General features: G+C 38.2%; 1 protein-coding gene across 1 annotated transcript in view; it reads right to left on the bottom strand.

Annotated features, from left to right (window-relative positions):
• ZFPM2 (zinc finger protein, FOG family member 2) overlaps positions 1–26,974 on the bottom strand; it is a 499,657-nt gene that overhangs the window by 168,152 nt on the left and 304,531 nt on the right. The window contains exon 5 of the mRNA XM_065902735.1: positions 4,151–4,262. Coding sequence (XP_065758807.1) covers positions 4,151–4,262 — 112 coding nt within the window. The remainder of the gene's footprint in view (positions 1–4,150; positions 4,263–26,974) is intronic.

Here is a 26,974-nt window from a genome sequence, read left to right as displayed (position 1 = left end):
GAAGGTAAGTTTAGAGCTTCCCACCACTTGACAAGAACATCTCTGAGAATAAAACACACAAAAGAAAGATGAAGCAGAAGATAGAGACAGTCTGGGGACACAGTCTGAACATCTGAATTAAACTGATCCTGAAGTTTAGAATATCCCTTGATTCTCAGTTATATGAGCAGATGAATCCTCCTACCCTCAACATATACACACACGTGTGTGTGTGGTTTTTTTGCATAAACCAATTTCATCTGGATTTCTATCATTTGAAAACAAAAGAGCCCCAACTGATAAATAACATACATGTTATGAAAATGTCCCACACACTATATATGTACCTATTAAATCTAAATCACCAATTTCTTTCAACTACAAAACTCTTTTGCTTAGAGTAGGCTTATCATATGCAGGGGCTCCCCTGGTGTCCCAAGGATAAAGAATCTACCTGCAAGGCAGGAGACATGGATTTGATCCCTGGGTTGGGAAGATCCTCTGGAGAAGAAAATGGCAACCCACTCCAGTATTCTTGCCTGGAGAATCCCATGGACAGAGGAGCCTGGCGGGCTACAGTTCATGGGGTTGCAAAGAATTGGACATGACTAAGTGACTGAAAGAGTTGGACTGTGAAGAAAGCTGAGCGCCAAAAAATTGATGCTTTTGAACTGTAGTGTTGGAGAAGACTCTTGAGAGACCCTTGGACTGCAAGGAGATCCAACCAGTCCATCCTAAAGGAGATCAGTCCTGGGTGTTCATTGGAAGGACTGATGCTGAAGCTGAAACTCCAATACTTTGGCCACCTCATGGGAAGAGTTGACTCATTGGAAAAGACCCTGATGCTAGGAGGGATTGGGGGCAGGAGGAGAAGGGGATGACAGAGGATGAGATGGCTGGATGGCATCACCGACTCGAAGGACATGAGTTTGAGTAAACTCCGGGAGTTGGTGATGGACAGGGAGGCCTGGCGTGCTGCGATTCATGGGGTCGCAAAGAGTTGGACACGGCTGAGCGACTGAACTGAACTGAAGTGACTGAACAACAACAAGAATCATACCCACAGTCTGTGAAGACAGAAGGCTTCAGAGCCCATGCAGTCCTGGTAGCAGTGATTCTTGGGGCTCTATTTCCCACAGTGTGAATGATCCCTAGTATAATCCTAGAATACTCAGGTATTCACAGAACTTTGAGTGAACTATCTCCTTCCTCCGAAGGCTTTTTGATTACTAACAATTTGCATCAGGCCTCTGAAGCCCGTCTAGGGGATCAGAGTAGAGTCTACAGCAGAGTTTTCCCAAGTGGTGTCACCCAGAGCACTAATTCCAATGTTCCTAAGGATGTCCATAGAAAAAAAGTTCGTATATCATACAGTCAAATGAGTTACAAAGACTTTTGTTTTATTTCACTACAGGACTTCTCAGAGCATTAAGCTCAGCAGGCCTTGTGAGTTTTCAAGAAAGGCCAAAATAGGCAATATTTGACCCTTCCTTTAATCTTAGGGTTATGTGAAATGCACTTTGGAAAGTGCTATATTATAATACTCTCTGATTTCAGAGTATTATAGTACTCTGAAATGCCTAAGTAATATAAGAGAATTTACTCAGCATGGAATAGTGTCAAGGGGAAAGGTAGAGTCATACAGTTCAGAGTATAGGATTTGGAATCATCAAAACCCGGATTCAAATTTGGATTCTCTGTTAGCTCTCCATGAACAGAGACAATCAAACGACTGCTCTAAGTCACTCACATCAGGTTGTGTAAAATGAGAAACATACTACCTATCTCATCTAGCTGTTTGAAACCTTAAAGCAGGGAGAACTTATTCTAATATGTATAACTCAGACCCTCAATTAGACAGATATGTGTTTGCACCCCACTTTAAACACTTAGTAGAATATTAAGGAAATATATCTGTGTAACTGAATCACTTTGCTCTACAGCAGAAATTAACACAACATTGTAAATCAAGGATACCACAAATGTTTTTGAAAAAGTAAAACAGAGATACAGCTACATGACCATGACAAATTACCTAATCTAGCCATGTCTCAAGTTCACTTTTTTCTCCAGTTCACTTTTTGTAAAATTGAGTAGGATGTTAATTACCTACTAGGAGGTATTAAATTACAATTAAATGAAATAATGCATATACATTAGTTACTGCAGTCCTTGCTATTTGAATTGCAAAACCAACTGGTCTTGTAAGTTGAATAATATCAAGTTACCTTTTGTAGGTTAAAAACTATTGTATATTAGGGATTCATATTGAGTAGGTTGCAAAGGCAGGCAATAATAGCTAACTTTTTACAACTTTTTCTTTTTCTAACATATAAAATGACCTAAAATGAGGTGAAGAGAGCAATGAGGGAAGTGCATAGAATTTGGTATGGGAGTACCAAGGAGAGGATTGGGGGGTGCTTAATAAAGGGTAGCTGTTATTATCCATGTACAAACTGGGCACACAGTTGGGCTTTAGCCATGCTTTATGAGTTAATTAATAAGCTTCTGCAGATTACTCCCAATTGTTTATTGCCAGGAGGATTCAGGTATATCTAACTATAAAGCAAACACACAAATATGTTCAAATTAAAGTACTCCACTGAGCACAGAATTACAATTTTGTTATAGCTTTTCCCCTTATGTAACAATATAACAATCTTCTCTTCTAAAAGAATGCCTGATGTAATGAACATGTAATGAATTTGGATCATGGTAGAAGAACAACTACCCTCTTGGTTCCTCCATATTATATTGTCATCATAGAGGTAAGACATTGTACAACAAAAATTTATTCCCAGTCATTGATCCTACACTCCGAGCCATCGTTTCTGTGGTTTGCATTCTGAATGTGGGCACTGCCAAGCTGGTTCACTGCAACGTTGCTCTCCATTTTGATAGAACGTAGTGACATATCCTGGGAAAATCTCACTTCCCTTCCAGCTAAAAGCTCCCACCAGCATACCACAGGTATTTGGGGTTAGAAAATAAGTGGGTATGGGACCAGCAATTACAGAAGGAAAAGGAATATAATCAGATCCTGGTGTGCAGATTGTTTTTTTTAGCTTGCAAATTCCCTCTTTCCGGTGTTTCAACTTTCAAAGGCTTATGGTAGTTTAAAGGCAATCCTCTTATAAGTGTACAAATTGTAATGATTATAGGAACAAGTTGTAATTGTTTCTAGCAAGTTTTTAAGAGTCTTTGATGTTATGATTAGTGTTTTATATGTTAATATATTGATAGGGGTGCTTATTTGCTTGTTCCCTTGTATGCTTTCATGGTTTCTAGGTTCAATGTGCAAACACATCTTTGATCTCAGTAGGTCTATTTGGTTAAAAAAGAAAGCGAAAAGAAATTAAACATGAGAAGCACAAGGTTTTGCAATATTTACGAAGAAGCGAGATTAGGGATTTCACTCTCAAAGTACAGAGCTTGGGCCCGGAACGTGAATATGGAGGAAAGCGCAGCCAACCACATCACAGGCGCAGAGGGGCCCGAGTCTGGGGAGCGTCCCAGGACATGTGTCAGGGCGCGGCGGCTCCTTTGTAGCCTGGGCGTAGCTGTGTGACGCGGTCTAGGCTGAAGCCACACTGAGCAAATCAAAGGCAGAGCTCTGCAAGCCATCGCTTCCCCTCTCCCACTTGCCTCCTGCCCTTCAGAAATCACCACGGGGAGGAATTCTCAGACTCTGCAATGGCTTCCTTTTCAGCTCTGCGCTCATCCTGTGTGATTTCAAGAGACTGGCTGGAGTTCAGTGCTTCCCGGAGCACGCACCTTGACACCCTGACACGGACTGCTCCATTTCAAAAGGAATTTACTTTCTGATGGATAATGCCTCAGAGAGGAATCTGAGATCTCATCAAACCTGCTATCAATAAAAGTAACGGCGAGGAAGGTACTAGTCAAGACACTCAAATCCGTAGTGAGGTGAATGTGCGTGGTGCGAAGTAAAGGCCTCACACCTTTTGTTTTATGCTGAACAGGGAAAAAAAAAAAAAAGAAAGAATCCGGTAGTCTTTGCTGAAAATACAGGTTAGGGAGATGCAGAAGGGAAAAAGGAGGAGAGAGGATCCCATTTACTTTGTACTCCCCTCCCAGCTCACTTGGGGCTGTTCTGCAACGCTCAGGTTTCAAGGCCTCCAAAGCGTGAGTGAGAGGCTCTTGCAGTTACCTTTGCTGTACACGATGCAGTTGTTTTTGCTGTCTTCCACTCCTTGCCAAGTCACATCCAGCAGCCACTTGGGACCAGCAGTCAGCACCATCGGGACCTGAGCCTTTGTCTTCTGCAGAAAGAATGATAACAAACAGATGCCATTTGCTTTCGTTGATTACAAACTTGAATAATAACAGTACTAATCATTTTATTTTCCCAAATAACTAAATCTCCCAAACCACAATCCAAGTCCTTATTCCCCCGTCTCATGATATCTTTTTTAAGACGACAGAAGCTGTAAAGCTTTACTGCTTTCACTAATCTGAATGGTAGAATTATTATCAAGAATTTTTTTTTCCTAAATGATACTGGATCAGATCTCCAAGATTAGACAGATCTCTTGTGGCTCTGAATTATAAAGAGAATGCAGATGACTTTCATTGCAAAGAGCAGAGTGTTTAGAAGTGAACTTTAGACACATTGTACTTTATTATCAACAGGATCTTACTATTTCCTGAAACAGACAGGAAAGAATTTAAAGAATCAGGATCCATTTCAAAGCTCTATCCTGAGCAACATTTATATTAAAGTAGGAATTTATTCTGAATGAATAATGAAATCCACCGAGCACCCTTGTCTAAGTATGGATATGAAGCCTGACTGAAACTGAAATAATATTAATGCTAATGACTCACTATACACTGTCTCCAAAAAGACTATAAAAGAGGAACTGGAAATAAATTCAGATGCAGAGCAACTACAGCATGACAATTCCTTGCTCTGAGAAGCACAGAAGCAGTGAGACAAGTGCTCTAGTTCTAACAAAATATTTTCAGTGTACATTTTAAATATAAGATTCATCATTTTAGGCTGTTTGGTACCCAAATTATTTGTCTTTATGGTTAGCATAGCTGGAAATCAACCAGGGAGGAAATAAGTAAGTCTGAGCAAAACTGGTGTTTCCCGATGAGTCAGAGTGAACCAACATTCAGACGTTTATCATTCACCTACCCATGTTCTGTATATCAACTATCATAAAACCACAACACAGAGTACCATACAAGGGTCTCAAGGTAATTTTTGAACTAAATTTTCACCTAGATATGATCCTGCTGAAGATACTTCCTCCCGTTTGGGGATTTGCTAATGTGTCACATGCTATCACAAATTTCCCAAATTGGCATTAGTAAGTATTCACTTGAGGAGTTCTACATAATCTGGCTATTTCAAATCTCTCAGGAATCCAGAGACCTCATTTCACTGGCCAAATGACAACAATGATAGTGCAGATATTACAGATCTATTGATACTGCAAAGACATATTAAAAACTATGCATCAAATCATTGCTAACTCATTTTTGACATATCAAATATATTGTAAAAGGTAAAACTACCATAAAATATACTTAATGGAAAAATCAACTATGGTGGACAAACAAAAATAAGTCTAAAAATATTTCAGATATTAAAACAGAGGCGGTGGTAAGCTGGATCAACCCTAAGAAATACTAGTATACTGATTTTTCAGAGTCAATTTAGTATGTTAGTCACTCAGTCATGTCCAACTCTTTGCGACCCCATGGACTGTAGCCAACCAGGATCCTCTGTCCGTGGAATTCTCCAGTCAAGAATACTGGAGTGGGTTGCCATTCACTTCTCCAGAGGATCTTCCAGACCCAGGGATTGAACCTGGGTCTCCTGGATTACAGGAAGATTCTTAACGATCTGAGCCACCAGGGAAGCCCTTTTATAGCCATACTTTAATTCATTTTGAATTCTTTAATTTTCAACTATCTATCTCAATATTTGGAAAGTAAAGCCATGTAAAACAGTTATCTGAAAGCCCCATGGGAAGAAAGCAATTTTATATTACAACTTCTTAAAACAATCTAGGCAAAGGGTTATCAAGTTATCCCTCTGGCTATTAGTCTAAGTGATGATCTTGTTTTTCCATTTTCAAAATATAATTTGAGAATAAGTAAGCTTCTTGAAGGATTTTCCTGGCAGCTCCACTGGTAAAGAATCTGCCTGCAATGCAGGAGACTCCGGTTCTATTCCTGGGACTGGAAGATCCGCTGGAGAAGGAATAGCTACCCACTCCAGTATTCTTGGTCTTCCCTGGTGGCTCAGCTGGTAAAGAATCTGCCTGCAATGTGGGAGACCTGGGTTAAGTCCCTGGGTTAGGAAGATCCCCTGGAGAAGGGAATGGCTACCCACTCCAGCATTCTGGCCTGGAGAATTCTAAGGACTGTATAGTCCATGGGGTAGCAAAGAGTCGGACACAACTAAGTGACTCTTTTTTCAAGCTTCTTCCATCTGAAATGATAGTGACTGACAGCCAATTAAATAATAGGTCTCAACTGTGTATATTTCAGCTCCTTGTACTATTAGGGAAGCAGCAAAGTCTATAGATCAGGGTCAGCAGGTCTCCAAATCATAAGCAGAACTAATCACAAGAGAGACTCCACCATTTCCCTAAACCTGCCCATGGGGGATTTAGTGGTGTTATCTGTAACACCTTCTCTGTTCTGAACAGACTTCAACAACAGGCACTTGGTTCATTTCTATTGTAGTCTCTTATTCCATGAGAAAGGCATGCACTTTAAATGATTTAATCTTTATATGCCATAGTTCTTAAAGCCACATGCATTTTGACACAGTAAATCAGCTTTTACAATTTTCCACCAGTTCAGTTCAGTCACTCAGATAATATGAAAACTACATATTGATCACAAATTCTTGAGGGGACCTTTGCTGTATAGTAGATCAACTGATCTGCCAGTATCACAGTCTCTCATGCATTTCACAGAGGAACCTACTGATCCAGTCTTATGCTTGGTTCTAGGAACATGAGCAGGGCTTTTTCGGTGAAGGATACAGGTGCATTAAAACAAGTTTACTGTAAGGCAGTAAGTATCAGGTAGGGGCGCAAAGTCATGTGTAAACTGTCTTGGGGTCAGTGAAGGGCAAGCATCCTGTCCTGTGGGTTCTGGGGACAGGATCTTGAAGGACTGTGCTCACGCTCAGTCATGCCCAGATCTTTGCAACCTCATGGACCATAGCCCACCAGGCTCCTCTGCGCAAGAATGCTGGAGTGGGTTGCCGTTTTCTACTCCAGGGGATCTCCCTGACCCAGGGACCAAACCTTTGTCTCCTGTATTGCACGTGAATTCTTTATCGCTAAGCCACCAGGGAAGTTCCCTCTTGAAGAGTCAATAGGAAGAATTTGCATTTGCTGGTAATGGCCCTGGACAAAGTCTGAGCAGTGTATAAGAGTGGTATGTACAGGAAATAGTGACTAGTTCTGGGATTCTTTGGTTTCAGTTCTTATATAAAGTCTTCATCGCTGCTCTTCCTATAGAGAAAGCACTAGGGAACAGTTGGGGTTTTCTGGGTGGCACAGTGGTGAATAATCCACCTGCCAATGCAGGAGACACAAGAGGCGTGGGTTCAATCCCTGGGTCGGGAAGATCCCCTGGAGTAGGAAATGGCAACCCACTCCATTATCCTTGCCTGGGAAAATCCATGGACAGAGGAGCCTGGCGGGCTACAGTCCTTGGGTCGTAAAGAGTTGGACAGGACTGAGCAGACACTACACAGGAAATAGCTCCCTGCCATCATCGGAATCATCACTGATACTATTATTATCACTATGGATAAGTTGAAGAACCATAAGAGCATATGCATCTGGAAAAGCAGGTTAGAAATAGATCTTGAAGGACCTTTTCATATCAAGCAAAACCTTTTTTTGCACCTAAACCTAGGAGCAGAAGGAAGATTGTAAAGATGTTTTAAGCAGGAAGAATAAGGTTACTAACTGTTGCTGCTACTTGGGCAAAATCTCCTACTTACAGTCTTCACATACATTTTCAGATAAAGATATTTCGCGTCAAAGATTAAATAATCTCCTTTAGGTTGAAGATGAAGCCCATATTTATATTTAGCTCTGTTTCCAAACACTACTGCTCCTAGGGTGACCAACTTCTGGATTTTCCTAAGACTGAAGGGTTTCCCAGGATGCTGAACATTTAGTGCAAGTCCTGGGCAAACTCAGATGGCCTGTCCATCCCTGCAGCTCCTACTCCAAAACAGGATTAGTGGTTCACATCCACGAAACACTTGCTAAACACTTCTCCTGAATTATCTTATTTGATTTTTGCAACTCCGGCAGTTAGGTATTTACATTTTCTTCATTTTTTTTTCTACATAAGCAAATTAAGATTTAGAGGATTTGATTTTGTGGCACAAATACATATAGTTATGTGATATCTATTCTTAATGGTAAGTTAGGCATTGTATCTTTTAAAATGTTGGCAAACCTTTATTATGCCTGGCCTCAGGAAGAAGCTGACTTTTCAAGAAGCTGAATTGAAAGGAAAACAATTTCTTTGACTCCAAATCAATAAGGCAAAAGCAAAAATCTAGCAAAGAAACACTGTGAAAGCTATACTCAAGCTGTAAAGTATAAGTAGATAAAAAACATCTCAAGGGACCAGTTATTACAGTTTTGAGGAGGTAAGTCAATTTCTTTCTGAAGAAGTCAACTTTTGTAGAGATTGACTGCCTCCAAAGAAGATTACCAAGTGTGAGAAGGAAGGTGTTAGTCAGGATTATATGAAATCTACACTCTAGCAAAATCCATGAATAGAAAATAACAATAATATCCACATTGATCATTAGGTTTACTTTTTCGTATCTCTATCATAAGGGTTCATACAAGTCTAGAATGCTAAGGGCCAGAATCAACTTTAAAATTCAGTGAGTTTAATTCCATAATTTCACAAATGAATAAAGTGAAACCAAAATGTTTATCTAGCATCCAAAGAGGTAGGATACAATTGGTACAACATGTTGGCAAAAGAGAATGAATGTAAAATGTATGGTAGGGCCCCAAACATGAACACCCTAATCTCTTGAAACATGTAAATATGTCATTTTACTTGGCAAAATGGATTTTAAGGATATGTTTAAGACTTAGAGTTATGATATGGTGACAGGACCCCAGATTACCCACACGGACCCAATCTAAACACGAGTTTCTAAAAGTAGAAGGGAAAGGTAAAACAGTAGTCAAAGAAATTTGACATGAAAAGGGTTCCACCTGCCTCTCGCCCTTTGAGGATGGCACACCGCAGCCATGAACTACATGTGTTGGGGTCTAGAACCTGGGAACGGGCCTCAACTGAAGGAAGGGAGGAAAAGAGGGATTTCAGTTCTGTGACTTTAGGGAACTAAATCTGCCAACAACCTCGATAAGCAGGAAATAGATTCTTCCCTAGAACCTCTAGAAAGGAATGCATCCTACTGACAAATTGATTTTAGTTTGGTGATACCCCTACTGGACTTCTGATGTATCCATGCATGCTAAGTGCTTCAGTCATGTCTGACTCCTGGACTGCAGCCAAAACTTTGCAATCCAATGGACTGTGGCCCATCAGGCTCCTCTGTCCACGGGATTTTCCAGGTGGGTTGTCATCTCCTTCTTCAGGAGAATCTTCCCGGCCCAGGGATCAAACCCATGCCTCTATGTTTCTTGCAATGGCAGGTTGGTTCTTTAGCATTTGCACTATCTGGGTAGAACTTTAATATAATACCTATGTGTTTTAAGTCACCAAGTTTTTGACTATGTGTCTTGGCAGCAAAAGAAAACTAATACAAAAAACATTCAAATGTTCTGACTTACAGTTTAAAAAAGAATTTCCTTATCAAATGTACTCAAAAGTGTGAAAGAACTCTCCCTTAGTTGGAAAAACACCAAATATTCATTGTTATTCCACAATCATCAGATATATTTAATATTTTTCCCTTAAAGTATGAAGAATACAGTGGTAACCACCAATTTTTGTTTCTATAACTGGGTATCTAAAACATTTTATGATTCACTATTAACTTTATAGTTGACAGGTGATAGAAAGGACAAGACCGTCCTTGGATTGAGATGATCTAGGCTGGAACCCTGATACGGCTCTTGGCAGACTCTGGGACCGGAAAATCAGTTAAACATCCTGAACTTCAGGATAAGTATCTGTAAAATGGGGATAACGATTTCCACCTCAAAAGTTGTCTTATCAAGTGACCAGCATGGTGCTTTGTACACCACAGGTACAGCACAGACTTGTACCGACTACCTACATGAATAAAGGAATTAAAATGTGCGAAGAGTATTTCCAGAATCCCTATTTCTCAGGCACTGGTAATGTTTATAGGGATTAGGATAGAAGTCAAGACAAAAGCTGCAATCAATTTAAAGACGGTGGTAGTCACTACTGCTATTGATTAATTATTTCCACCTCTCTATTTCACAGGGCTCTTTTAAAGTTAGGTATAGGAATATATGACTTCACTCCACCAGTAAAATTGAGTAAGCAGTGATTCATGTCACTTTCACAAAGAAGTTATAAGACCAATGGACTCACCGTCATGCATTGCCTCTGTTGGAGTGACTGTCAAGCATGTAAAGAAGGAAGACCTCCTAACAACAGAGGCTACATAATATGAGAAAGAAACTTCAAAAAAATTTATTTGGCCCTGCGAGGTCTTAGTTGTGGCACCAGGATCCTCCTTGCGGTACACAGGATCTAATTCTGAGGGGGGGTTGAATCTGGGTCCCCTGCATTGGGGACCCACAGAGTCTGAACCACTGGACCAAAGGAAAGTCCCAGGAAACTTTATTCATGCAAAAACAAATAAACAAACAAACACCTATTGCAATATTAGGGTTGCTTGCAACCTCAGCAAAACCTAACTCATCCTCATTTATACACAGGTTTTCTTCTTTTTTTTTTTTTCTGTATTGAAACAACCCATGGGGTTTTACAGGTTACAGTTTGTACTTTATATCCAGGCAGTCTCTTTTGGTAAGCAATTTAAGATATAATGGAAACCTGAATTTCAGTTAAGCTGGAATGTTTTAAAAAGAAAAAGAAATAGTGTGTTCTTTTGAGGCTCTGCTTTGTAAGTTTAAGAAAAATCTGCACTCCGAGACACTGTTTGAACCCAGAGTTTCATACTTAGACAGTCTACAACTAGACAAACTTGACAAGGACAAAATGGGTCAAAAGTGTCATTTCTTAGGAATAATTAGAATCATCTAATGTGGATAAAAGAGGTCAAACTAGCATCCACTTCTCACTAACCTTTGGAGTTACTGGACCGACAAAGGAGGTAGCCTTCAATAAATGTTTATACTCAAGCCAAAAGGTTAATGGAGATAAAAGTAGGCAGCCCAAAGGTAAAGAATAGAGGATAATTCTAACCTAAGAAACTGGTGACATAATGCTGTCTTAGGGATTCCAAATTTTGCTGAAAATAATTGCTGAAGATTTCCAAACTCAGGCTTACAAAGAGCTAGAAGTCTTAGGAAAATTTGACCCGTGAGAAGAGACTGACATTACAGTCTTAAAAAACAATAGCCACCACCCAGAAGTGGCATTTGATGGAAAATTTGGCCTCCACTGACTTTAGCTGGGAAATATAAAAAAAATCTCACTAGAAAATCTCAAACTATTGCCATGAGATACACTTTCATGCTGCTGAAAATTTTCCTGATGTGTTATTTCCATAACTTGGTAACAGGTGAAAAGCACTGGGCCTGTTTGACAACATCCATAGCTATTTTAACAATTCATAGCTGTTTCTATTCTCTCAGCTTTAAAAACTTATTTGATGTTAGGTATTGGAGAATTTCCAAATTATTGTAGACATTAGATACATATAACTGGTACCAGAAGAACACACATACATATATATACACACAGAGACATATATATTCCTAACCCTTAGGAATGAGATGTCCCCACCACTGCCAATCTCTCCCAGTTGAATTACTCTCTACATCTAAATGAAAAAAAAAAAAAGATACTGCATGTGATTTGACCTTGTACTACCACAGGGAAAATTTTACACAGTAAAAGTTTTGGTTAATGTGTCGAAGCAGTTCTCCACACTGGAGTTAAATTCAAATTCAGTCTGACAGTCATGAAAACTGTATCCCTCTCCTTTTAACTGTGTGAAGTCTCTAGCGGCAGTGAGCTAAAAATTCCCTTCACCAACAGCCTAGTCTATAGAGGCATAACAACTTAAAATCTTGGACTACCTGGAGTGGGGAGAAATGTCAAGTGATAACTGAAAGCCCTGCACAATTGTATTCTCAGGAATTCTGGTCATGGTATACAGCCTCAACATTACTGATTTGGCTAGAACTATAAAACTTTAGTGTGACGATTTCCACCTAAGAAACTGCTTTTTACTAAATATCCTTTAAAAAGTTATACAGGACACCTCATGAATGTTTGAACTTGATGCTACTGAGGTAAACAATTATTTTTTTTCTTTCAGAAAATAAGAGTATCACTTTAAACTACACAAACGGGATCATAGTACTTCATGTGGTCCCAAAAGGTCAAGTTATTTGCATGACAATATAGAACCAGCTTCTCAGCTGTAACACCTGAATATTCTTCACGGCCAGTTAATGCCAGACACCAGTCAACATAACTAAGGATGCCATGCTGTGTGCTTAGTCGCTCAGTCGTATCCAACTCTTTGGACTTGGGCCCACTAGGCTCCTCTGTCCATGGGGATTTGCCAGGCAAAGAATACTGGAGTGGGTTGGCATGCCCTCCTCCAGGGGATCTTGCCAACCCAGGGATCTGGGCACCCATTAAAATCACATATTTCCATTAAAAATAGAATGATAGGTTTAAAATAGAATAAAATGGTCACTGTGCTATTGATACATTGGGATGTCCCTTGAGTGAGAAAAGCAGTATTCCTTTGTGTGTGTGTGTGTGTGTGTGTGTGTGTGTGTGTGTGTGTGGTATAGAAACAGATTTAGACAAGTAAGTTTAAGAATTTTCAAACTCAAACCAAGAATCTCACCTATAGGCATGGCTTAAGAAACAAGAAAATAGCTTAGTAAAATATTATGCAATTTCCATTGCTTGGGAAAAAAATGCTAGTCACATTTTCAAACTGAAGTTCAAAAAAATTAAGAATATTTTAAAATTACAAAATACATGAAAAGTCTAAAAGGGAAGGACACCAGTACTGTGCCATAATAAGAATCATGACACCATATACCATTAGGCACAGAATAGATTTATGAATGGAAATCCCAGGAAGGTTTCATTAGAATACTGTTTTTCTTGAGCACATTTCTACAAAATATCATTTAAGGATGGCATGAGAGTGAAATTCCAGAGAACTTCAGCTAACAAATGTCTCCAAGTTCACTGTGGTATGTGGGATCGCAAACATGATAAAAGACTTTTCAAAAACAAAATGAGTGTGAAATAAAATGATAGAATTCTTGGCTACTATATACACACTCCTTATGTCAAAGACAGTTTTATCTCTATGAACCCAGAATTTAAATAATGATTATCTCTGAGGTATATTTGCTTTTAGTTCTCAAAATGGCTGAACACATTATCTTAATATGAGTCACTGCTTAAATATAGGAATCTTACTATAAGAAATAATGATCTTTTAAGAAAGGGAACACAAATAGTTCCATATATACAGATCATTAAAACAATCTCTTAACTTCCAAATAAAAAGAATCATTTTGTGATCTTTAGAACAATAATATAAAATCATTGTTTAAGAGTACTCATACTAAAGGTACAGATACTTCATTTTTCAAATGGGAAGAGTCTTTAAATGAGTAATAAACATCTAAGCTATCCAGATATTTATTATACTTTCATTTTCAAAAAAGAATAGACTCATTTCTCTCTCCCTTTTGCCAACTTCACTCCCACAGTCTCATCTGTTCTCCACATACATTTGGCTCCAAAGAGGAACTACTCCCTCCAAACTGGCAGCCATTAACTTCAACCTTTTATTTTATACGGCTCTGAAAGTCACAGAGTGTTTAAGGAGTGTTGTTTTGCTCCTGGCAGAATTTCTGGGCTTGCACTTAGTGCAATGTGCAGAAGAGTGTCAGCGCCGAAACCTTGGGAAGGAAAAGTAAGCTGCTTGAGGCGCCCCCCTCACACGAGGCTGTCAGAGAAACCTGGGCAGGCTCAGGGGTCCGGAAAGCGGTGGGCCCGGCTGGGCGACCTGAGGCCGATCACTTAACCTCTCCAGTCCCCCCTTCTCCACTGTAAGATGATCTCATAGGTCCTCACGGCTTGACAATAATGTCACTATACGCTTCCCATTATAGAATCTTTGTCAAGTCCAAACGCAAATCTCGAGTGTGAAGGAGACAATAAATATGAAAATTCAACATGCTGGGTTTATACTGAAGGAAACGCTACTATTTTTATTGGTGAAGCAATAAATGAAGCGATTCTAATTTACTTTACTTGGGTATTTTAATACCAAAGAAAATGGTGGGGTCAGAGAAAGTGGTATGGTGGAAATAAAAATGTTTGTATAAAGAATCTAGAGAGCAGGAAATAGATCCACAGATAGAGTCAACTGTCGATGGTCCATTTACACTAGAAGGTGGTAAATTCTATTCAGTAGTGTCTTTGTGAGAAGTATCCCAAAGGCATTCTGTGGAAGAGAGAGAAAGCTCTAATCTGCATAAAGTCATGTTTAGATATTAATCCACTGCAATCTTCCGGCCACCTTTTAGATTGTCTCCTTGTTATTACTATTTTAGACGATCACAAGGCAAAAACAAACAAACAAATCCAAAGCATTTTTGATACTAATAATACATTAAAAAATTAAAAACAAATATAAAGGTTTCTTTCTTTTCTAGTTACATATTGTTTTCATGATTGGAATCCTTATTTTCCTCTATGACCTAAATTATTAAGAACTCACCTACGTTTTTAACTTAAAATATATTATACCTGATACTCTGAGATTTGAAAGTCATAGGAAGAGTCTATAGCAAGCCTGGACGAATAGGATCGAGGAACATTTTCCACTCCAAAGAGAAAAAAATGATGAAATTGTTGAACTATATACTAAGTGCTGTGATAAGTACAGTACCCTTTGGGAAGGCAGATTTTTATGATACAAGTTATTGAAAGTTGGGTGCAAATAATTAAAAGCTTGGCAAACTAGTTGGCAGAAGTGTGAAGGTGCTACTGAGTCAAATCGAACAAAGCTTATCTAATCTGTGAGACTCTTTACTAACGTAAATATTGTAAACACTTACATTAAGTAAGACTGACCGGGAGAGTGGTTTTAATTTTTTTTTTTCAAATCAACTGATAGAGAAGAACTATACTACTTCACTTTCAGAGAATAAGTCAAGTGCTCACCAGTAGGGGCTGGCCCTCTCTTCTAGAATCAGGGCCTTTTGCTTTCCATGGGGGACAAAGGGGAAAGGAAGTCTAACCAATGAAACAGATTTAGCTGGAACTACATGCTTCCAACCCAGGGGACCTTTGTTCAGTATGGAAGTCAATCTGGACACATTTCTCAAACCATGGTCTGTATAAAAGAAGTCAAAATATGAATAAAAGAATCAATGTGTATATTTTGAGTACAAATACCAGGATTTAGTTGTGTGTGAATGATATTACAGCTTGCAACAGTTTGACTTACATTGTTCAGATATGTTTTTTTGCCACATTAATGATATAATCTTATGTATAAACTCATTTAATTATTAATAACTAATCAGCATTTAAAACAATCTCGATGTACCATTTCTATTTTGAGAAACTTATTTAGGTTATTCTGCTTTTAAAATAATCACTTTATTAGAAATTAAGTATATTCATTATTCATTCAATAAACTAGATAAACTCGATTGAAATTAGGTATTCAATTAAATATCTACTATACAGAAAATGCTAAGAATGGAGAGATATGAGTTTCGTTTCCTCTGCTGCTGCTAAGTCACTTCAGTCGTGTCCGACTCTGTGCGACCCCATAGACGGCAGCCCACCAGGCTCCCCCATCCTTGGGATTCTCCAGGCAAGAACACTGGAGTGGGTTGCCATTTCCTTCTCCAATTCGTTTCCTCTATATGCTCACCATGCATCAATACTAAAAATATCTAAATGATATACACATAGATTATTTAAATCAATCTTAATAATCAAGCTTATTATATTTTAAGTGTATGTCTCACACATTTGAAAACTGCAATGCATATCAGATGGTCAATGACCAAACGAAAGCATAGCAATAGATGAAAAGTAGTTAATACACACATATTAAGGGATCTTCATGAGAATTAGAATTATACTTCAAAGTTTAAAACACTAAAGCTTTCTCCTATATGGGTGGAAAGTCTATCAAATATGCCTTATATTTTTAAACATTGTACCTAAAAGATAATCATAAAGACTTTTTATATACATATTTAGGGTTAAGCCATGCACTTCTACTTTTATCAAACATTTTGATATATACTACATACTGTATAGTTTACTATACATACAATTATTATTACTGCTAAATGAAGTATATCATAAACATATATGAAAAATATATTGAAGACCATTTCAAAACTTGAAATATTTGGGGGGATAGTAGCCAAGATAAATTATTTATGTGTTATTTTAACTGTATACTCATTAACTGGCTTATCACACTTAAGAGATGGTTTAAAAACCTATACTATGATGTCAGCTGACTGAGTTCAAACTGCATTTAGAAGAGCGTTATGGCCCTGGGCAGGTTACTTAACTCCTGTGTCTCTGTTTCTTCATCTCTAAAATAAGTTTAACCAAAGTATTTATGTTGTAGGATTATTTTGAAGATAAGATGAGTTAATGTATAAAAAACGTGTTAGTCACTCAGTCATGTCTCTTTGTGACCCTATGAACTGTAGCCCACTAGGATCCGTTGTCCATGAAATTCTCCAGGCAAGGATACTGGAGTGGGTTGCCATTCCCTTCTCCAGGAGATCTTCCTGACCCAAGGATCGAACCCAGGTCTCCCACATTGAAGACTGATTCTATTCCTTCTGAACCACCAGCAGTACAGGCATGTTATTTATTCTACGCGAGAGTTTGCCTAATGTTTCTAATACTGCTAAACAAATATGTTTCCACAGAAATACAGAATTCCCACTAAAACAAGAATTTTGGCTGGATGGAAAAGTGACACATTGCCCTAATATATGATGTACTATATTTCACTAGGCATTAACTATGTGCTAAAATTCTAGGTATTATATTAATTTATGAAATAATTTTTCACAACCATTTTATGAGAAAGATATAATATGCCCATTTTGTATAAGCAAAAACTGAGACTCTAAAATGTTAAACAACTTTTTTCAATTTCACATGGTTCAAAATAGTTTTAATCATAAACTGCCTTCTATTTTCCCCTTAGCAAATCGGTAAGAAACTAAATTCTTTCCATGTTATTAAAGCAATAAGAATCTTCTCAGGAATTGTGTTAAATATCAATTCTTCATATCCATGAAAACTAGCTAAAATGATCTTCCATGAGTCAGTGGTTAGCAGTTTCTGTTTTACATTATGCATGATTCCTAGCTGCACTTTGTATAAGCTAATTGCATGGTGCCTCATTAATAATCTTCAGGGGGTTTTGAGCTGTGAAATTTATAGCTCTGTAGTGAATTATTTCTCACATTTGCACAGTTTGGGGTCTTGAAAGTCTAGTTGAGATACTAAATACCAATAGCAGGCACTGAGTAGGTATACGGGGAATAGAATTTAACATAGTCTAGTTAGGATGGAAAAAGTACTGAAAAGCAGGTAATGTTTTCCAATGTTCCTAATTTTATGACTGCAGACATTTTTATACCTGTAGAAATGATGACAGCTTAGAATGGATAAAAAAATAGCCTCTATACAAGTCTCCAATCATAAGCAGTATTCGTGATGAGATCCAAGATGTCGTTAGCTAAAATTCACGCAGTTCATCATTGACTGGGCAAGAGCAAATGAAGAGCAGATGCTCTTGGTGCTCAGCTGGTCAAGATATAGTAGGGCCTCAGCGCAATGCTTAACGGTGAGGCATCAGCACGCTATCTGGGCTGCAAGAGATTACCGCCGTCCTTCATGCCTGGAAGGCCAGTTTTCCTCTTTAGAATCTTTCTCTTTGGATGCAGCGACTTAAGGAGTCTGAACAGCCTTGTGAAGTTCTGGCTCACTGATGGAGGATTCTCCACTTAAAGAATTATCTGAATCTGAGTTTAGTTAGCATATTCCTCAGTTTAAATTGGTATTGCTCACAGGTAGAAGGGATCAAAACACAGAGCAGTTTTATCGGCCGGCAGAAGTTCAAGGTCAAATTGGAAAGTTAAAAAGAAGCCTCAGAAAAAGTCACTGAGTGAAAATACTGTAGTAGTGGGTAAAGGGGTAGCTCTTTTGATTCAATGGGTCTGAAACCGAAGAATTTGCTTGTAATTCAAATATGATTTATGGCATACTCACAACAATGTCCTTCCACAATGGGATGAGCACGATGAGGAAAAGAAGCAGAACCTTCAGTTTGTATACTTATGAATTTAACAGAGAGGCAGTTAACACAGTGCCAAAAAGCATGAACTCTAGAGTCAAATTGCTTAAATTTAAATCCAACCTTTGCTACTCATCTATGGTGTGATCTTGATCAAGTAGCTCCACTTCTCTGTGCATCAGTTTCCTTATCTGTGAAATGGGAATAATAATACCTCATGGGGCTGTTATGAAGATGAAATAAACTGATACATATAAATCATCTAGACTGGTACTTGACAAATACTAACTGTTCATTTCTAATTATTATGAACATTGATTTGAGAAAATGGGGGAAAATTTAAGAAACAGTTTAACATCTGTGAGAAGTCCTGGGTCTATTTAGCTTATTCTATCCAGACATCAACAGAATGATCAGTGTAGCAGAGATATACATGTGTAAGAGATTTTACTACTTTGATGAATCTCTTTACATTTTATCCACTTAATAGATTGACTAGTGGGGAAATAACTACAGTACTTCTAGCACAATGAAATGATTTTAACGCAACTCAATGTCAGTGGAATAAAATCTTACCTCACATGATGAAAAAGTCTACTTACTAGTTACAAAATAAGGTATTCTGTTTAAATTACCTACCTATAGGTAATTTAATTTAATAAAAATTTAATTTAATAAAAAATACCTACCTAAATTTTCTACCTATAGTATTTAATAGAGCTTATAAGACCTAAAACTTTGCTTATAGGGCATTTGGGAAATGGTTTGAAAAAATTCTGGACATTGAGTTCCTGATTACACCATTCCTCTGTCTTGGGTTCTAAATTGGGAATCCTGAGTTAGTCCATATGCTGGAACGAAGTCTTAAATTCAAATATCATAATTTTAAGTACTAATCTGATTTTTAATATGCTATCTCATTTGTCATTTACAATCAAACCAAACGAATCAAACACAAAAACAAAATCCCATATGATTACAAAGACCATGACCTTTTCCTTAGTAGTTTCTATTTCATGCTAGTTGCATAAATTTTAAAAAATGACCCAAGAATTCACTAAACTTAGGTTTTGATTTAAATCTGTCACCAAGTGCTTGGATTGATGTGAAATAAAGTGAAAGTCTCTCAGTTGTGTCCAACTCTTTGTGAACCCATGGGCTGTAGCCTGCCATGCTTCTCTGTCCATGGAATTCTCCAGGCAAGAATACTGGAGTGGGTAGCCATTCCCTTCTCCAGAGCATCTTCCCAACTCAGGGATCAAACCCAGGCCTCCCACATTGCAGGTGGATTCTTTACCATCCGAGCCACCAGCGAAGCCCAAGAACACTGGAGTGGATAGCCCATCCCTTCTCCAGGGGATCTTCCCAACCCAGGAATCGAACTGGAGTCTCCTGCATTACAGGCAGATTCTTCACCAGCTGAGCAACAGGGATTACCTTAGTCAAAATACATCACCTACATGAGCCCTTCATTTGTAAAGAGAAAGATCAGGACATCTGAACTTGTAGGGCAGCTCCGGCTCTAGAATTTCATATACTCTGAATAGAAGAAAACATGAAACAGATTCATCTAGTGTTACTCAGCCTTTTAAAATCTATGCTCTCCTTTTTTGATGTTAAAAATACATTTATGATCTTCTTTAATATTTAGATATTTAAACAAGCATGGTGGTTATAAATACATCAAAAAGATGATGCATCCCCTAGGAAGGAAGATAGAGACCGTTCAACAAAAACACATACTTTCATGTGTACACTTTGATGAGGTTACTCTCCCATTACTTTGAGAATCACAAAACAACGTCACTAATTCACACTGAAGTGGATTTTCCCTAATTCAACTCTGCAGAATTAAAGCTAAACTATAAACTCAAATGGAGTTCTCACTGCCCTTTGACTCATGCAGAGCAAAATGCCTTAATTTACTGCTCTATCTTTCTTTTGAGACTGTACCCCCAGATAATACAACAGCTTGAGTATCTACTTCCCTGTTATGATATCACTGATCAAGTTCCAGTTTCTGAGGACCAAGACTGTGAGAGTTTGTTTTTTTTTAATTTTTAATTTTTTTTTTTTTTTTTTTTTTTTACCAAATTAGGTTTGTTACTATCCTTCAGAGTGCTGGAAAAAGTATCCTTCCTATTATAGCCATTCAGTGAATACTTGGTAATCATTGTTGATAAAGGCACAACTTTCAAGATACACAGAGGGTTCCCAGGTGGCACAGTGGTAAAGAATCTGCCTGGCAATGCAGGAGATGCAGTAGACATGGGTTCAATCCTTGGGTTGGGAAGATCCCCTAGAGTAGGAAAAGGCAACCAGCCCCAGTATTCTTGCCTTTAAAATTTAACAGACAGAGGAGTCTGGCTGGCTACAGCCCATGTGTTGCAAAGAGTGGAACAGGACTGAGTGACCAAGCACACACACCTAAAATACACACACCGGTTTTCTTTTGACTAGAATCATACTACTTCTTTATTCTACCGCAGACAGAAGAAAGAAGAAAGTTTGGAAGTTTTTCACTAGACCAGTTTAAACTACACTAAAGTAAACTCAATGATAAGGTCAGTTGATGGTAAAATCTCAAGCATGAGAGATGATATTATGTCCTTACTTATTACATATAATACTAAGTGTGGATTATAAATAAACTGCAGAATTAAAAAAATCTTTCCTATTTAATTACTGTGAATAGACTAAACATACAAAACCAAACCAAATTATCTCGTAGTTTTCCCATCTTTAAAGCAAAGATTTGGTGGGGGGGGAGGGTGGGGCGGGGACAGAGAGGGCAGGGAGTGAAACTAGTGATAAAAACGAAGGGTCCAGTGGGACCAGTGCATATAGAGTCTGCTTTCCAATAAGACTCAACAAACAGCTCTGATCAGAATCTAAGTGATGGGAAACAGCCTGTAGCTTCGAGATTAGCTGCTTCACACTATTTCTGAGTTAAGCCAACACAAGTAACATCATGAATGCATAATTATAATTATGCATTTGAGTATGCATAATGATCTTAAAATCGGTAAACAAAGAAAAGACATCAGAATTTCTCAGCTATTTTAGGTATACTGTTACAGAAGACAAAATATGACTCAGATTTTAAAGAGGGGTGACTTACTGGAACTTTGTAGCATGAAATTTGCAAACTTGAGGAAATTACTGATGAACCAGTATTTCTTCAAAAGTCCCTTTTAGGAAATTCCACATGAACAAGTTTAGTCAAAAAAAATGCAACGGAATATTATAAACATATGAAGCAAACACTCAGGAATGCTCATATTTAAAATACCCAAGCTTAGAGACAGAAATAATAATAAGGTAACATTTTGAACTTCTGATATCATCTAATAAAATAATGCATGTCCCTGGAATTGTTTGGAAAATATAATGAACTGTGATTGAAAAGTGAAAGTGTTAGTTGTTTTAGTCGTGTCCAGCTCTTTGCAACTCATTCCTGCCAGGCTTCTCTGTCCGTGGAATTCTCCAGGCAAGAACACTGGAGTAGGTAGCCATTCCCTTCTCCAGGAGACATTCCCAACCTGGGGATTAAAACTGGGTCTCCTGGATTGCAGCAGGCAAAATTCTTTACTTGTCTGAGCCACGAGGGAAGCCCTATAAAGTGAAAGTGTTAGTCGCTCAGTCATGTGTGACTTCGTGATTCCATGGACTATAGCCCTCCAGGCTGTCCATGGAATTCTCTAGGAAAGAATACTGGAGTCCGTAGCCATTCCATACCTTCTCCATGGGTTTTTCCTGACCCAGGAATAGAACCCAGGTCTCCTGAATTGCAAGCAGATTCTTTACTATCTGAGCAACCAGGGAAGCCTCAACTATGACTTTCTAACATAAAACAGATAGAAGAATTGAAAGAGGCAGTGGAGAGAACTAACCACAAGAAGGGAATTTTTTTTTCCCCCAAAGATTGCTAGATTCCCCACACCTAACCACAATAGGGTCAAACCTGAATTTGTCCAGTTTCGATGTAAACACCTTTCCCTTTCAGCTTTCCAAAATGAAGATGCACCTTCACTTTAAGGGTAATATTCCTTCAACTTCAAAAGGCAGTTATGGCATGTATTAGCCTTCTATTTTTCAGGAGAAATTATTTGATATTCTGGAACCCTAATCTTTTCTCACGGTACTATTTTTACTGCTTTTCTCTGGAACTTGGCCAAGGTCTCCTCATTCCTCTTAACAGAGCCTTAAACTGAATACCCCTATCTGAACAAGGGTGTCGATAAACCTGGAAGCTAATGGGTCCTATGAGGACCTGGTTCATGCACAGGGTTAGAGGCTAAGGATGCACTGAAGAGTGTTTACTCTTCTTCAATGAGATGGGGAAAAAATGAAGTCAAAAGCCACATGGACCTCCTTTCACCTTTTATATACTTTTCCTTGCCCTTCCTTCCCACCCAAATTCAGAGAAACCATTCAATTTTCTTATCAAAGCTGTCTTTTCATTGATTTTTCTGAGTATCATGCTTATTGCTTTCTTCACCTAAAATGCTTATATCCTTAAGTCCAGCAGCTTTTGATCCAAATTGTTTTGATATGTGTCCCAATAGTAAATATTCATATTGTTTATAACCATCTTCTCCAGAATTTTGTTTCCCTACTCCTCCCTCATCTTTTCCCTTCCCTTTCCATTCCTTCCCTGGCCACTTCCTCCTCACCCCACCCTTCTCTCTCTTTCCTATTCAACTAGACTTTATTTGGTCCAAACAGAAAATTTTGTAGCATGGTAATATCATTACTGACCTTGGTCATCATTTGCCTGTGTTGACAACTGAACAATCAGTTGAAAATCTCATACTAAATCACATAACCTGCTATTTTGTATGCACATTAATTCTTAGTACATACATGTTTTTTCTGCTGAAGTCAACTTAATTCTATTTCAGTTAAACCATCCAATACATACTGATGACCTACAATGGATGATGGCAATCCTAAGCATAGTAAAGATGACAAAAGAACCATTATTTAAAAATGACTGCAAGGTGTTAAATTTTGGATTGTGGAGAGGAAAAGGATCAAGAATCAGGTTGAGGGAGTGCTTAGGTATTCCCAAGACAATGAGAGACTTGGTTTGAGAATTAGGAAAAGAGAAATAATTGCAAAAATGACTTGGATCCTGAGGAAGGAGTTTCGAGATGGTGATGGAAGACAATTCTGTCAAAAAAGTGAGTGATAATCCAAGTTTCACCCATGAAGTTGGAAGAATGTTAGGAAAATGATTGTTTGAACTTTCCACTATTTATCCCAGGGGAATGAACATTATCTTTTTTTTTTTTCCAGTTTACTGGAACATCTGTCTTTTTGACTATGTCTTGGTTCACATGCTAAAATGTTACAGACACAGAGATAATTTAAATATGTAGTGATTCTGGAGAGACAGGGAGAATGAACATAGGAGACAGTAAAGTTCACAGACTTTCTAATAAAAAGCCAAGTCTAAATATATTATTAGACATTTGAAAAATTCTTCCACACTCCAACCAAATATTTAGTTTGTTTCTCTGTCAACGATCTTTTATTTTTCAGTATTGGTTTAATGACATTACTATGTTGGAAATGTTAGATGACTGCGCTAAAGACATTCCTTAATCAAATCAGGAAAAAAATAGTGTGAAATGATTAAATACAGAGAATCCAAGTTATAAATGGACTTTAAGAGTTCATTAGCAAATGTACCATTTAGAACTCAAAATGCATTTTTCACCTTCATCAGTGTTTCTCAAACCAGAGTCTGTAGTCCCCTGGGGGTCTTCATTATTTTGGGGCATTTTTTTCAATTTGATGTTTTCATTTTGATCCTAACACAACAAACATGACAACAAACACGACAACAAACACACTTTTATCTTACATAATGGCAAAACATATCTTTGTAGTAAAAAAAATTACATTCGAAATAACAGTAAATAGAATATTTTAATTTATTTAACTTCTTGCTTTTGAAATGGCAGTGTGTAAATCCCTGGAAAACCTTGAACCTACTGAATTGTTTTTTCTTCAAAAAGAATCTGTATCTTATTCAAACTGAGCAAAGCACTGGCATAGACCCAATACTGCAAATGGTAAAGTTTCAAGGTTAGATTACAAGAAAGTTATTTAGCTCTTAATCTAGCTATATATTAGGTATAAATTCCTGTGTCCAGGAATAAGGGTCATTTGTTAGAGGAAGGACAGAAAGGGAGGGAAGATATTCCTTATCTTTCTCTGGCCCCAGGAAAAATTTTAATAGGATTTGTCTTCTGCCTTCTCCCTTCTCTATTTCTGTCTCCCAGATTCTGAAATCATTCTCCCCTAATCCTTGGAAACTTCTGAGCTGCATCAACTCCCCTGGAACAGGTCTACCCTTGAGGTACAGGTGTCCTATCTCACAAATTACCCCACGCACCAAGATGACCATTCTTCTCTATTTCAGCATGCAACAAACCCACCCTTCCCCTAATCCCGTGGAGCAGCTAGCAGAAGGAAAGCAGTCTGAGTTAACTGATATCAATGCCACCAATATAATTATCAAGCTATGCCTGTTTTACAAAACATTTTTCTCCCGTTTTCCAAATTGGAGTAGATACAGTCCAAGTTGTGGTTTGTTCATTTTGTTTGACAATTTCTCCTGCAGCTCTCTTGGTTAAATATTTGATACTTGCAGAATGGCAAAGGTGGAACTTGGGGCATTTTTAAGTGAGTATAATCAGCAAAAGTAAGTCAGAAGCGCTCTGTAAATAATGTATAAATTCGGTGGCCACCGAAGCCTGACATAGTGACTTCTGAGATGTTTTGAGTAGGCTCACTGGTTACCGAGTTCCTGCCATGGCACCGGAATGAACTGCGCTCCTAAGAATTCTGTTCCTGTTTCAGATGGAACTGCTGAACTCTGGGAGCTCTCTGTCTCGCCGCCTCACTACACAGCGCTTGTCACTAATTGGCAGCGGCTGCTCCAGACAGACCTGGTCTTGGGAAACAGACTGAACGCTTCTCTCTGCCCCCAGGAAATCTGTCTCTCCAGGTGAGGTTTGAGGCCATGTGCAAAGCCCGATGTCAAGTTTGTTTTCCTGCTACTCGGCCAATGGGCAAATTAAGGACCTCGACATTTTTAGTGTCACTAGTCGACTCAGATATTCTGAAAATAAGCACTTTTCAAGCAAGATTTTTTCTTTCTTTCTTTTTTTTAATTACTGATGTAAGGGTCACACAGCACTTAATCCATGATATGAACAAATGCATCTCTGAGAGCTTAATGCAACTTGGCATAAAAATCAGCCTGATGTCCAAATTCTTATCATGTTGTTGTTTCCTGGATTCAGATTCACTCTTAAAAGTGGGGAACAGAGACCATTTTCACTAACAATTTAAGCATAATATACTGGCCTTCATTATTTCAGCTTTTCAAGGAACCTTGTCAATGCTAGAGTTCCAATATCAGTATTTTCTCAGAATCCCAGCCCACCAGTGACATCATTTTTAATGTTTTGCTCTTCTTAACAATATTATAAAAATGAATCTTATTCTGTTTTTAATCACAAGCCTTATCCAGCAATCAAGGCAGGTATATAATAAGCTAAGCTACTCTGTAAATCTAAACATTCTCTACAAATGGAAAAGATACAGCCTGGGCTCTCTGATGGTTACTAAGGAGACTATCTAAAATGAAAATCTGATTAACCCTTTTGCTGCCTGGAACTACCCATGGACCATGTTAGGCTGACTTCCCTGCACTTATCTCTCCTTTTTCCCCCCTCAAGAAATTCATAATTGCCTTGCTCCAGAGTAGCTATGCTCTGGTTATCCTATCTGAGAGGACTGTGATGGGTGGTAGTCCCATCTGGACAGCTGAGTGGGGTGGCGGCCTCAGCAGTAGGAAGCAGGCATTACAACAGAGGGCACACGATTTCTGCTTCTTTAAGGCATCAGTTTGATGAAGTCCTTGACAACATTAAAGGATTCCCATTCAATACATAGCAGAGTACTACTGTATTTTCCTTTCACTCAGGAAATGATTTGACAGTAAACGCTGTATGTTTCACAAACATATTTTCCTCAACTATTTCTGAATGACATTAGCAACTGTTAACATTTGCTAGGAAGAATAATATTTCAAAGAATTATGCAGAATGTTAGCCAAGAACAAATATCCATCAGGCACTCTATTCTCCCTGAACAGGTCAACAAAAAGGGAGTTCAACAGTGAGGGAGAAGAGGATAAGAACACATATATCCATGTAATTTTGACAATGGGAGGCTGTGCACTAGAAATTCATGAATAGTGAGATTTAGAAAACTAAGTCCCATAACAAAATTATATTTTAACGTCTGGATCTTTCAAAGTGCATGATTAGCATTCAAGGTCCTTTGTAAACTCCCACTCCCTACTGCCTTGACAACGTTCCCCCTCCAAACCTCTCCAGAAGGAGGTCTTGTTAGTTTTCACTTAGTCTTTTGATTGGAGGCAAAATGGCCCATTGCTCCTTCCCT

The sequence above is a fragment of the Muntiacus reevesi genome, chromosome 12 (genome assembly GCF_963930625.1).
Source record: "Muntiacus reevesi chromosome 12, mMunRee1.1, whole genome shotgun sequence".
Taxonomy (NCBI): domain Eukaryota; kingdom Metazoa; phylum Chordata; class Mammalia; order Artiodactyla; family Cervidae; genus Muntiacus; species Muntiacus reevesi.
Note: the sequence above shows the minus strand (reverse complement) of the source record. Positions and strands in the feature narration are given on the sequence as shown.